Source organism: Hipposideros armiger, unplaced genomic scaffold, assembly GCF_001890085.2.
Source record: "Hipposideros armiger isolate ML-2016 unplaced genomic scaffold, ASM189008v1 scaffold_760, whole genome shotgun sequence".
Taxonomy (NCBI): Eukaryota; Metazoa; Chordata; class Mammalia; order Chiroptera; family Hipposideridae; genus Hipposideros; species Hipposideros armiger.
In genome coordinates this window covers 211,098-225,302 of record NW_017732110.1, presented here as the reverse complement: position 1 = coordinate 225,302, position 14,205 = coordinate 211,098, and the positions used below count along the sequence as shown (strand labels likewise).

Below are 14,205 nucleotides of genomic sequence, written 5' to 3'. Positions count from 1 at the left end.
AGAGTCACAGGCAGTTCAAGGAATCTAGTAAATTGGCCAGACCTTTTTTATTTCATTTCTCAAAGGATAATTTCAAAACTTTCAAGAAGACAACTAAGATTACATGATTATCATTTTTTAAATGTTTAATATGTTTTTCAGGAACCACTTGGAAAAAATGAGCCTCCACATTTGGTATGTTTAAAAATAGCCTTACCTTGGAATTGTTAATTTGCTTACTAAAAACATTTCTGCCCTTTCTCTCAAATCTTTCTCTTTCCATCAGATCACCTTTATGCGTCTGTGGGGCAGGGCAGTGTGTATTGTGCTTGGTGCCTACGAGCATAAGCCTGCCCATCTTTGTGACGTGTTGTTCTGGCCTGGATTTGTCAGTTTGTTTTTTCCTGACAGAGCTTCAGCTCTGACCACTTCGGGGTCATTTTGAACCTCTGCCACTCTTTCTTTCCTATTGCCCATCTGTTCTTCAATGTTTTATTCTTATTCAGCACAGTATGTTATGTCTTTGGATAAACATGCCTATCATGGAGAAATAGCTGTCTTGGCATTGCTTATGTAAATGTATTTCTAATACCTAAATCAAATATTTCTTAAAAGCACTATTAAAACTGCAACCTTCTTTATTTCTAGTGTGTTAATGATTTGGAGGACTGGGCAGTACTCTGGAGCCTAACGTTTATTTATCCATCAAGGGCTAGAAACTGTGCTTATTTAGTGCTTCTAATAACTCTCTGTGAGGTCAGGATTAATCCCATTTATTGATAAGCAAACCAAGATTTGGAATTTGTGTCATTTCACACAGCTAAAGGAGCAAATAGGCACTTTCTAGTGTCTGAAGCCACTTAACCACATTTTCAGGATTTTACATCAAAGAATGGTCTGAGCAGTACAAGCACAGAAGGAAGGGAATGAGAGGCATTGCTTCCTCTGTCTCATTTTAAATAACAAATTTGGAAAAATTCCTGTTAAAAAGCCCAACATAGTGATTAATTTTAATTATTTGACATGTGCTGGCTTTACATAACGCTGAGTCTCTTGAGTGTGTATGTTTTTCATGTTCAGGTCAGTGTTTATACATTTCAAATCAACTTAGTTCAACTATGTTTCTATTCACAATGCTTTCAGGTTTTATTATTTTCTGATTAGCTCAGCCTATTGGGAACATTTCCTTTCTGAATATAATTGAGCTGTTGTATTTGGAGACACTTCCTGCCAGATCTTTATTTTGAATCTTTCAAAGCTCCCAACTGTGTGGACTTTTAAAGCACTTTTTCACATGAATCAACACAACATAAGTAAAGAGTTAAATGGGTAATTCCTAACTGCACACTTTCTGAGTTTTAAGTTCAGATAAAAAGTCACATTCTTTTAAGCCCTGTGTTTTCCCCTCCTACGTCCGTCCCTGTTGTTTTTTATGGACTTCCCTTGTTTGGGGCCGATTGCTCAGAGGATTTTCTTCATAGCATTTCCAGTCCAACTTGAAGAGAAAGGAAGCAGCAGAAAATGCCCAATGAAGTCAGCCCCGCTTTATTTTTCTGGACATGGCTCACCTATTGCCTTGTGAAATAAACGTTTCTGATAGGTAGATGATAGCTGGGTATTTGGTAACATACAGACAAAGCCTCCTTAGTATACCCAGTATCAAAGCTCTTATTATTTCCATTGAACCAAATTTTCAGAACGTTTTGCTTGCTTTTACTTACTCAAATAAACACAAAAGGGTCTTGGCTGACATTCTGGTTCCATTCAGTAACTAGAAAATATTTTCTTCTTTATAAGTAGCTATGATAGTCAGGTTGACAATTCAGATGCCGTGTTTAGATGAGGTAGTTATTTTCTCTGTTTGCTTTGGAATGATGAAGTTATATCTCAGAGTTCAAGTCAGAGACAGAATTTTTATTTTTTTTGAGAATTTTTATGAGTTTATTTGTGCCGAACTGACAACATATGCCAGAGAGCAATATCTCAAATGCTCCTCAAGAGACAGAATTTTTTAAGCTCATGATTTGAAAGGGAACCTCAAGCATCCTAAGAAAGTAAAAACCAGAAAACTGTATGTCTATAGAGATTAATATACATCATGAGACTTATGCTAATAAAAATATTACTGATGTGTAAGCATGTTATGGTGAGGTATTTCTTACTTGGGACACAGAACAACTTCTTTTATTGAGAAGATTGTTGGCTCAAAATGTATAGGATCATTTACAGAGTTCTTAATAATTAACAGGTGGCATTTTGTTTTTGTTTTTAATTTTCTTCCCCAAACAAAACAAAAAAACAGAATGTGGATCATGTTCATAATGTCATTATTGTCATCATCATCCTTCCTCCTTCCCTCTCCATCCCCACAGCGAGTCCAAATCAGAAATTTCGTTAGATTAAATCTTATGAAAGTGAGTTTAGTTTTCAAGATGTTGCAGTCAGACACCATTCTCTGGAAATTGTAACCAGTTTCCCCCTTTGATCCACCAAGGACTTTGCTTTCCTAGAATTTTTTTCAAGTCTGTTTGTAAATATAATTAGAAGTTTGGATTTCTTTGAATACTGAGCCCCAGCTCTACTTTATGTATGATTCTGGCTAGAAAAAGCAACCCAGTATTTTCTTGTATTGGATCATTTGGCCGCATTGAGTTTTAGAGTGATCACAGGATCTTTAATAGTTGTGGTTACTGTTATCATCGATAAGGGATAAGAAAACAAGTTTTAGTCAAATATCAGTAAGATTCAAGAGCAGTAGGGGAAAACACTTCTTCGTGGTACAATAACCAGATCATCACTATAGAATCCAAAGGCGAGAAATACTCAGAAGGTACTACTTCTTTAAGTAAAGGAAGCTCTTCTATGAGTAACCAGGCAAGTAAAATTATTGTAGACTTGTAATTGATGGGAGAAGTACATAATACTATTGGGTCGTCAGGAAAGTCATGACATATTTTTCTGTTTTTCAATGCAAAGATGCGTCATGACTTTTCCGACGACCCAGTACAATATGGGGTAGTGTGATGTATTGTAACAAGATTGGAAACAAGACTGTTCTTTAACAATCAGCATATTTGTATGAGGGAGGTCCAAAGGGCAACAGAAGGTCTTGTTGACACAGGATAAAACATTTCTCATAGAACTTATTTTAGCATTGGAATAAATAAAATTATATTTAAAAAATTATTCTGATATTGTGGAATAGATTAAGTGAGTACAACTTTTGTGTTTGGTCAGTAAATAAGCTCTTGAGTTTATAGTTTGTCATATTAGATTACACTTATTCATGTATATCATAAATGAAAAGTACATAGTAAAAAGAATTTCTGCAAAATTTTCATCACAAAGTGGTGATAACTTCTGCCTCAGAGTAGTTCTAAAAAAGAAATAAGATAATATATGTGAAAAGGCACCTTGCTATCTTTTTTTTCTTCCATACAGTTCCATTTGGTAGGGAGGAAGCCATGCCAGATGGCACTGACGTATGGGTGTGTTTTGAAATAAACTCATCTTTTTTTTTTAGAATTCTTTTTTTTTTTAATTTAGTTTTTAAATTTTTTCGATTACAATTGACATTTGATATATTAGTTTCAGGTGTACAGCATAGTGGTTAGACATTTATATAACTTACGACGTGATCCCTCCAATAAGTATAGAACCCACCTGGTACTATACAGTTATTACGATATCACTGACTATATTCCCTATGCTTTACTTTACATCCCCATGACTATTTTGTAACTACCACTTTGTACTTCTTTTTTTTTTAAATGTCAGATTTCTTTATTTTTAAAATGTGCACATTACAAAATGTTTGCTTTCCTTGAAGATAAGAAATAGCAGACATTTCCATTAGCTTATTTTTAATCAAAATTCTTCCATTAAAAATAAATACATTTAAATTACCCAACTATTCATTGTCTGAATACTTACAGCTTTAGAAAATAGACCTTACACCTTGCCTAAAGACAGTATCTAGCTCCGAGTGGGCCACATGAGGTGTGCAAGACTGTTGACATGTGCATGCAACACATTTCCTGTGGCCACCTTGGCACATTGCCTCTCCCTGACCTCTGCTGCAAACCCTGCTCCTCTGGATGTTGTAAAAGTGTCACTTGGGTAGTGATGACCTCCAACTGCAGTATTACGGATCTTAAAAGCCAACACTGCCTTTCCCACTTTGTACTTCTTAATCCCATCACCTTTATCACCTATTTCCCCAACCCCCCTCCTATCTGGCAACCATCACATTGTTCTCTATATCTATGAGCTTATTTCTGTTTTGTTTGTTAGGTTATTTTGGTTGTTTTTATTTTTTTAGATTTCACATATACTGCATTTCCCCATGTATAAGACGCACCTTAATTTTGGGGCCCGAAATTTGAAAAAAAAAGTATTACATAAAGTTATTGAACTCAAGTTCATCATAAAATTCATACAACTCCTCATCAATGTTAAAACTTCCAATAGCTTGTCCTCATCTGTGTCTGATGACGAATCACTGTCTTCATATATTGCCTCGTCCTCAGTTCCATCTATGGCATTTGAAATCTACAGCCACTGTGTAAGACGCACCCAGTTTTTAGACCCCAAATTTTTCAAAAAAAGGTGTGTCTTATACATGGAGAAATACGGTAAGTGAGATCATAGGTATTTGTCCTTCTCTGTCTGACTTATTTCACTTAGCATAAGAACCTCTAATAAACCAACTGTTAAGATCTCATTCTTTTTTATGGCTGAGTAATATTCCACTGTATATACAGAGGATGCCAAAAAAAAAATGTGCATACATTCTAAGAAAGGAAAAAACTGTATTAGTATTGTAATACTCAATATATACCAATAACAAAAGATGAATACAAGTCATATTTGACTCGGCAGTTATAAGAAGTGCTCAAATTGGTTACCATCAGTGTAATTTTAATACAGTTTTTTCCTTTCCTAAAATGTGTATACATTTTTTGGCATCCTCTGTATATACCACTTCTTTATCCAGTCGTCTATCAATGGACACGTAGGCTGCTTCCATATCTTGGCTATTGTAAATAATGCTGCAGTGAACATAGGGATGCATGTGTCTTCTCAAATTAGTGTTTTGGATTTCTTTTTTTCTTTTTTTAAGATTTTTTTATTGGGGCATTTGGGGAGGGGAACAGTGTTGGGGAATTGGGGGAGGGGTCCAGCCAAGTTGTTGTTCCTCAGTCTTCGTTGTGGAGGGCGCCAGTCGCCATCTGGCTTTCCATCGGCAGCTGGTGGCCTCAAAGCTCAAGGTGCTGTGTTCAATCTTAGTTGCAGGTGGGCGTAGCCACTATCCCATGCAGGAGTTGAACCAGCAGCCTTGTTAAGAGCACATGCTCTATCCACTGAGTCATCCGGGCGGCAGCTCAGCTCAAGGTGCCAAGTTCAGTATTAGTTGCGGGTAGGCTTAGCCCACCATCAAACAGGAAATCTTGTTATACCAGCTGAGCCATCCTGCCACCTGTTGGCAGCTCAGTGACAGCTCAGCTCGGGTGCAGTGTCACTGGCCCATGTGGGAATCGAACCAGCGGCCCTGTTGCTCAGAGCTCACGCTCTTGAGCCAATTCTTAACCAGCTGAGCCACTCGGCTGGCCCCTGTTTTTAATTTCTTTAGATAAATATCCAGAAGTGGAATTTGTAGGTCATAACGTGGTTCTATTTTTAATTTATTGAGGAACCTCCATACTGTTTTCTGTAGTGGCCGCATCAATTTGCAGTCCCAGTGACAGTGCACGAGGGTTCCCTGTTCTCCACATCCTTCCTAACACTTCATTGTTAATTTATTGATGACCATTCTGATGGGTGTGAGGTGCTATCTCATTATGGTTTTGATTTAAATTTTCCTGATGATTAGTGATGTTGAGCATCTTTTCATATGTCTATGGCCATCTGTATGTCCTCTTTGGAGAAATGTCTATTCAGGTTCTCTGCCCAATTTTTAATTGGATTGTTTGTGTATGGGGTGGTAAGTTGTTTGAGTTCTTTATAAATTCTGGAAATTAACCCATTGTCAGATGTATCATTGGCGCAGATCTTTTTCCATTAGGTAGGTTATCTTTTCCTTTTGTTAATGGTTTCCTTTGCTGTGCAAAAAGTTTTCTGTTTGATGTAGTCCCATTTGTTTATGTTCCTTTTGTTTCCCTTGCCCAAGGAGACATATAGAAAAAAAACTAAGAGCAGTGTGAGAGAGTTTATTGCCTATATTGTCTTCTAGGAGTTTTGTGGTTTTAGGTCTTTCATTTAAGTCTTTAATGCATTTTGAGATTATTCTTGTATATGGTGTAAGAAAGTGGTGTAGTTTTATGTATGTATCCAGTTTTCCCAACACCACTTATTTAATAGAATGTCTTTACCCCACTGTATATTCTTACCTCTTTTGTCTTAGATTTATTGGCGATATAGGTATGGATTTATTTCTGGGTTCTCTATTCTGTTCCCATTAATCTGTGTGTCTCTTTTTATGCCAGTACCAATCATGCTGTTTGTTTTCTATAGCCTTGTAGTATAGTTTGATATCAAGTAGCATGATACCTCCAGCTTTGTTCTTCTTTCTCAAGATTGCTTTGGCTAATCAGGATCTTCTGTGGTTCCATGTAAATTTTAAGATTATTTGTTCAGTTCTGTGAAAAATGCCATTGGTATTTTGATAGAGGTTGCCTTGAATCTATAGATTGCTTTGTGTAGTATGGACATTTTAATGATTTTAATTCTTCCTATTCATGAGCACGGTACATGCTTCCATTTATGTCTACCTTCTTCAGTTTCTTTCTTCAATGTCTTCTCATTTTCCAAGTGTAGGTCTTTTACCTACTTGGTTAAATTTATTTCTAGGTATTTTTTGATACAAATAAATGGGATTGTTTTCTTAATTTCTCTTTCTGATAATTCATTATTGGTGTATAAAATGCAACTAATTTCTGAATATTAATTTTGTATCCTGCTACTTTACTGAACTCATTTATCAGTTCTAACAGTTTTTTGGTGGAATCTTTAGGGTTCTGTATATAATATGTCATCTGCAAATGACAGTTTTACATCTTCCTTTTCGATGTGGATGCCTTTTATTTCTTGTCTGATTGCTATGGCTATAACTTCAATGCTACGTTGAATAAAAATGGTGAAAGAGGACATCCTTATCTTATTCCTGATCTTTAAAAAATACTTTTAGTTTCTCACTGTTTAGTATGATGTTAGCTGTGGGTTTGTCATATACGGCCTTTATGTTGAGATATGTTCCCTTGGCTTCTACTTTGCTCAGAGTTTTTATAATAAATGGATGGTGGATTTTATCAAATGCTTTTTCTGCATCTGTTGATTGATATGATCATATGATTTTTATTTTTCATTTTGTTTATGTGGTGTATCATGTTGATTGATTTGCAGATACTGAACCAACCTTGCATCCCAGGAATAAATCCCATTTGATTATGGTGTATGATCTTTTTGATGAATTGCTGAATTCAATTTGCTAATGTTTTGTTGACGGTTTTTGCATCTATATTCATTAGGGATATTGGCCTATAGTTTTATTGTTTTATAATGTTTTTGTCCTGGTTTTGAAATCTGGGTAATGCTGGCCTTGTAAAATGAGCTTGAGAGCCTTTTGTCCTCCTGAATTTTTTGGAATAGTTTAAGAAGGATAGGTATTAATTGTTGAGTGTAGGGTAAAATTCACTTGTGCAGCCATCTGGTCCAAGACTTTCATTGGGAGTTTTTTTATTTCTGATTTGGTTTCTATAATAGTTAACAGGTCTGTTCAGATTTTCTGTTTCTTCTTGACTCAGTCTTGGAAGACTTTATGTTTCTAGGAATTTATCCATTTCTTCCAGATTGTCCAATTTGTTCACATACAATTGTTTGTTGTGTTTTCCTGTAATCCTTTGTATTTCTGTAGTGTTGTCAGTTCTCTTTCATTTATGATTTTATTTAAATGAACTCATCTTTTGTTCCTTGTGACTACTTTCATATGTTCTAAACCTATATGACTTGTTTTGTGCATTTATTCTACTTTAATCTAGAAAGGAAACCAAGATAGTTATCCAGCTAGCTTTTCAGAGGACTGTATTTTAACAAATCACTGTCATTTTATTTCACCAAGAGTAGAAACCACAATTTAATTATTGCAGTTAAGTGTTGAGTTGGTTTCTATATGGACCATCCTCACGACATTATGAAAATTGTTCTGAGATATTTGTGAGGTAGTCAGAATGAGATGTTACTTTCCTAGAGTTGGCCACTTTTGGAAGAACCATATCTCATTTGGGGAGTAAAAATAAAATAAACTCAGACCAGCCTTAAGCCCAATTTTTTAGTTTGGATAAAGAATATTTTAACCCATAAATCAAAATAATACTTTATGGCAGATTGTGTGTGTGTGTGTGTGTGTGTGTGTGTGTGTGTGTGTGTGTGTGTGAATTTTAATTAATGCTTCTGGGTATGAAGACTGAGACTTAAAAGTAGAGGTGGCTACTATATACACAGGGTGCCAAAAAAATGTATATACATTTAAGAAAGGCAAAAAAATCGGTATTAAAATTGTAATAATATATACTAATAACAAAAGATGAATACAAGTCATGTGTATATATTTTTTTGGCACCCCTAGTATATCATCTGAAGTATGCTTAACTTGCATTGTCAGTTGTCCAGGATTTGACAATTCATGGTTTCTTGGTGAAATATTGAAGTATGAATCTTAAGCTCAACAATATGAAAATAATGAAATAAACTGGGAATGCAAGTAATGATTGAAACAGCTGTGATCTCTGTTCTCATGAGGTTTTCCTGTTTCTCATTTGATTTAGGATAATATTTGCATGTAAGAGAAATCACTCTACATTTTTGGAAGTTACATGTGATTACCTTTAGACTCCTGTTTTATAAACCTTGAAGTTAAAAACACATAGCCTGAAAAGCCATGAACCAAAATATATGCTCTTCTCAGGGAATTTAGGGGCTGTTTTCCTGGACCTGTAGAATTGTTCTTGTACAGGGAATGGTTCCAGAGGTCTGTCTTGGTTTGGACTTCCATTTTGTTGCTCCCCTCTGTCTCTTCCGGAAGGACCATGGTAGCAACTTGCAGCTCATTAAGTCAGGGAGCCCCTTGGTGTTTTAAGCTCCAAATACAGCCTGCTTTCACAGTAGGAAGCCATGTTGTGCAAGCTGCAGTTGGTCAGAGAGAACTGGTTCTCTCACCTCTCTAGTTTTGGCTGATCATTGATGTTGGACTAAGCAAGGTCAGAGCAGAATTAGATAGTTAAGAAATAATTCTTCCTAACTCAGAGACTACCAGCCTCAGAGAGTGCCCTTGGGAAGGTGAAGGAGGCAAACATCAGCTCCTCAAAGAAGCCTTGTTCTCTCTGACAGTGTGAACAGGAGAAAGGGTGATGCTGCAGATAGTTAATTATGCACTCTTAGCTACAGTGCAGGCCTGTCAGTGCAGGATGAACCTGTGGGCCATGTTATTTCAAGGCTCTGGTGGATTATGAAATATTTATAGGGCTCATTAATTTTTTCTTACCTATTATAGATCTAAGGTCACTAAAGGTGCAGATTATATCTCTGGTCTGAAGGGATTTATAATTGAGATTTCGTGGACTTTTCTTGACAAAAAGGACAGAAATAGAAATGTAGCTGTATATAACTGTAAGCTGTACATTCTAGGCATTCTTATCACTCAACTGAAGCCTATAAGCTGAAATGCGTGACACAGACATCTTTCTGTCTTTACCATGAGTCTTCCACTAATCCCTTCGTTATGATCTTCTCCACCATCTGCTCCTGTGTTCTCACAGGCTCTGTCATGCTCACTTATGGGCGTGTGTTCATGCTCTCTCCTCCTCCCTTCTATGAACTGAACCTTGAAGACTTGGAGAGAGAAGGGGCATACCACCCACCCCTCATCCTAATCCAAAGCTCCTTCGCGTTTAGTGCTAAATTGCTGCTTGCTTTATACTGGTAGTCTCCCCACAGGAGATAATAATAGTTTGATATACTGGACAAGGACAACATTTTAATTAATGGAGGAAACATTCTGATTTACTTTTATAGGTAGAATTGTTTTCTGGGCTTCTGTGCCCAGAATCTGATGTAAGAGATAGCTGAAAATTGTAAATACCGGGGTGCCAAAAAAATACATGCACATTTTAAGATAACATCTCTTAAAATGTTTATACATTTTTTTGGCACATTTTTTGACACCCTCTCTATATGGTGACATTCTTGGAACCATGGAAGGAAAAAAAATGTGAATTTAAGGAAAATGCCATCCTTAATATGGATTCCTTGATAATAGATAAAACATGAGTCTGATATTTTGCTGAACTTTTTATAAGGACATGATACTGAAGGTTTTCTTTTGCTTTTGTGATGATGTCAAACGATTGTTTTCTGTTTGTTGTGTTATTTTTGTAGCTCAAAGCATTCAGTAAACCCGGGTTCCAAGGTGAATGTATAGATTTTACACAAGAAATTTCGGATTTAACTTCATTCATTCCATGTTCTTTTAAAGTTCTTCGGGGTTGGTAAGTATGCTTATTGAGTGCTTTCTACTGTTGTTTAACAACTAAATTTCTTCCAAATTCACAAAGATTTGACCTGTTTTATTTTTTTTGTATACATAGTGAAATTTAAAAAAAAAATCATTGGTTAACTGCTAATTAGCCTATATTTGCCCAATATGGGCAATTGTGTAATAGAAACAATGCTAATTAGCCATTTTTGGGAGCATCTTGGTGATTTTTTTTCTTACCGTTACATGATTTTTTAAATATTCTGAATGTTTATATTGTATGTTTATTGTATAGCATAATAGAATGCTATAAAAATTAGTGCTTTTGTTCAAATAAGACCTTCTTAAATTTAAAAAATATTTTTTGTTTGTTTAAGGTATTTATCATCTGCATTTCACAGATAAGGATCCCTGATTCAGAGTTAGGGTTTCCCCAAGATTACACACCAAATATCAGACCCAGGATTGCTTTGGTCATTTTTTATTAAATCCTGTGTTCCTCCAACTAGAGCAACATACTGGATCTTCTACATGTATATGAAACTGTATGTGATTCTCAAGACCAATATATAAATTCAATCTATTGACTTTTTACTGTGGTAAAATATACATAACGTAAAATTTACCATTTTAACTACAGTTCAGTGGCATCTCTAAGTATGAAATATCTACCTAATAACTCATCAAAGTTCCCATAGTTGTTCTTCAGGATACCTTGGATGCATCAGCTCTCTTTGCTTTCTTGAATCAGTAGAGACTAGGATCTTCTGTTTTCCATTTGAGGAACTTCAGTCTCCTAAGTGACCCTGCTCCAGTATTGTATTACTTCCGTTGTTTACCACAACCCAATCATGGCCCATTTATTTGTCCCAAAATCCAGTTTAATATTTTTACTACTCTGCTTTAAATCCCGCAGTCATTCTCTAATACTAGTCAGATAAAGTTCAAACTCCTTCTTTTCCACGATTCACCATCCACTAGTCTCCTTTTTCCTAGCCATCCTCCATTCTATCCTTATGCTGTCTCCCATGCTCCCTCTTCCAACATTTACTCAGCTATGTATTTCCCGCTTACCCTCGATAGCAAGGGTCAGCAAATTTTTTCTATACATAGTGATAAATATTTTGAGCTGTGTGGGCCATACAGGCTGCATCCCAGCTATTCAACACTGCCACTGTAGCACAGAAGCAGCCGTAGACAAGACATAAACGAATGGGTATGGCTGTGTATCCAATGAAACTCTGTTTATGGACATTAAACATCTGAATTGTATATAATACTCACATGTCATGAAATATCCTTTTAACTCTTTAAAGCCGTTTAAACATGCAAAAACCAGTCTTATCTTGTGAGCTGTACGAACATAGGCAATGGGGTGAATTTGGACCACAAGCCAACAGCAGACGTTATTTGTTTGGCCTCCACTCTATGTTTAAAAAAATTTTTGTGTCAATACTTTAGAATATTTTTCAGAAGAACCTGTTTTCCACCTTCTCTTTAAAAATTAGAAGATTTGAAAACTCTGGTGAAGCATTTGCCTTTGGCAGTGATTAGCTGGTGTTAAGTAGATGGCACATGTGCTCCCAATATGCCATACGATGTATCCCCCCCCCCTTTTTTTAACCTGGTACACTGCTCACATTACCTGCCTGACCTCCTACAGGTATGTCAGTTCATGACCCCTGCTTACTACTAAGCAGAATACAGCTTTTGGTTTCAGTCCGTTCCCTTTATTAACCTTCTTGACTAATTCAAGCAGTTTTTTCTCCCTCAATTGTCTATAGCTCTCACTACTTTGAACCTCTCTGTATATGTAACTATTTTTATACTTACTTCCAAAAAGGATATGAGAGTTTTACAATATTAAAACACATAAAGTAGGACACTGTAAGTTCAAAAGATTATCTGCAACTCTTTAGTGAGAGAGAAATATATATACCAAAGACCTGAAATAATTTTGTTACTAGTACTTGATTCTGAGTTTCTTCTCTATTAAAATAATATATCTTGCAAAATATTTTTTTTAATTTTCTGATAAGAGGAAGTGCTGATATTTTTCCAGAGGAAATTTGTTTCCTGAAACTGCAGTCTAGGAAAAATTAGTCACATATGTCACTTCATATAGGGAATAGATATTTATATATAAATATGTATATAATTTATATATAAAATATACATTTTATATTTATAATATACATTATATTTATTTATATTTGTGTGGCGTTTATTAAACTACAGTTTAATAAAAGAATACGAGAGGGCCAGCCGAATGGCTCAGTTGGTTAACAGTGCGAGCTCTGAGCAACAGGGCTGCCAGTTCGATTCCTACTTGAGCCAGTGAGCTGCGCCCAAGTTGAGCTATCGCTGAGCTGCCAACAGGTGGCAGGATGGCTCAGCTGCTGAGAGCACATGCTCCTAAGAACAAGGTTGCCGGTTCGACTCCCGCATGGGATGGTGGGCTATGCCCACCCGCAACTAAGATGGAACACGGCACCTTGAGCTGAGCTGCCCAAAGCTGACGATGGGCAGCCGGATGGCGACTGGACTTGGAGCTGAGCTAGCTGCGCCCTCCACAACTAAGATTGAAGGACAACAACTTGGCTGTTCCCATTCCCCAATTCCCCAACACTATTCCCCTTCCCCAATTCCCCAATAAAATCTTTAAAAAAAAAAAAAAGAATACAAGAACCATGGCAGTTGCTTCAGTATCTGGAATGCTTGAGAGATCTGGGTTTGAGCCAGGTTCCATTGCTTCCTAGCTGTGTAACCTTAAACATATTGGATCATCTCTCTGAACCTGTTTCCTCATCTAAAGGAGGGGTAATAATAGTACCTACCACAAAGGATTCTTATAAGGACTAAATAAAAAAGGCATATGGAGGGCTTAACTCCATGCTTGACACATTAAAAGCCTTTGACAAATGTTGGCTATAAAATGCTTATTATATAGAGGACATGACAGTACATTATAATGTCACAGCATTTCTGTAATTTCCCAAAGTTAACCCGGTCTAGTTAGCGTCTGGTTCTGGTGATCTGCAAATACACAGCTACAACTTAAATACACCAAAACTGAAGCAGTAACAGCCAATTCATTTCCCCCTTGGGCTCCTTTTTTTCAAAAGGGCTTGTCTTAACAACGCTTTCGATGAGTGCTGTATTGAAAAAAACGCAATATTGAAGATTCTAAAGAGCTTATTTCTTTTTAAAAATTTCCATTAGCCATCAGATGTGCAGGGGACAGATTTTATATACTGTTGTGTGATTTTAGGAGTCTAGCTTCTAGACTAAAGGCAAACTCATTATTATATAAGGATACAAATTTTTATTCCCCCGCCAAAGAAATGTCTAACTTGTTCAAGAACTTAGTAATCACTATAATGTGATCCTACACTTTTGTACTTGAAGGCACTAAATGAATGTCTGTATTTTAAAGCAGATATCTTCTAATTTCACATTTTAGCTCTACCATTTAATAGTTGGGGAGACCTTGGGGAAATCCCCTAACCTTTCTAAGCCTTCATTGTGTTGCCTATAAAAATAAGAATATGTTTCTATCTCATAGAATTTTTGAGGACCCAGTGAAATAATATATGTAAAGTACTTAGCCTGTGTCTGACACATGATAAGCTGTTAATAAATGATAGTGATAGCTGTTTTTTTTTTTAAAACTGATGGTGGGTATGTCGTCTCCCTAG

At 36.2% G+C, this 14,205-nt stretch overlaps 1 protein-coding gene across 1 annotated transcript in view; it reads left to right on the top strand.

Annotated features, from left to right (window-relative positions):
• The window catches only part of CRYBG3 (crystallin beta-gamma domain containing 3), a 108,012-nt gene that overhangs the window by 68,791 nt on the left and 25,016 nt on the right, over window positions 1-14,205 (top strand). Inside the window, exons 15-16 of the mRNA XM_019628218.1 lie at window positions 142-174; window positions 10,411-10,520. Coding sequence (XP_019483763.1) covers window positions 142-174; window positions 10,411-10,520 — 143 coding nt within the window. The remainder of the gene's footprint in view (window positions 1-141; window positions 175-10,410; window positions 10,521-14,205) is intronic.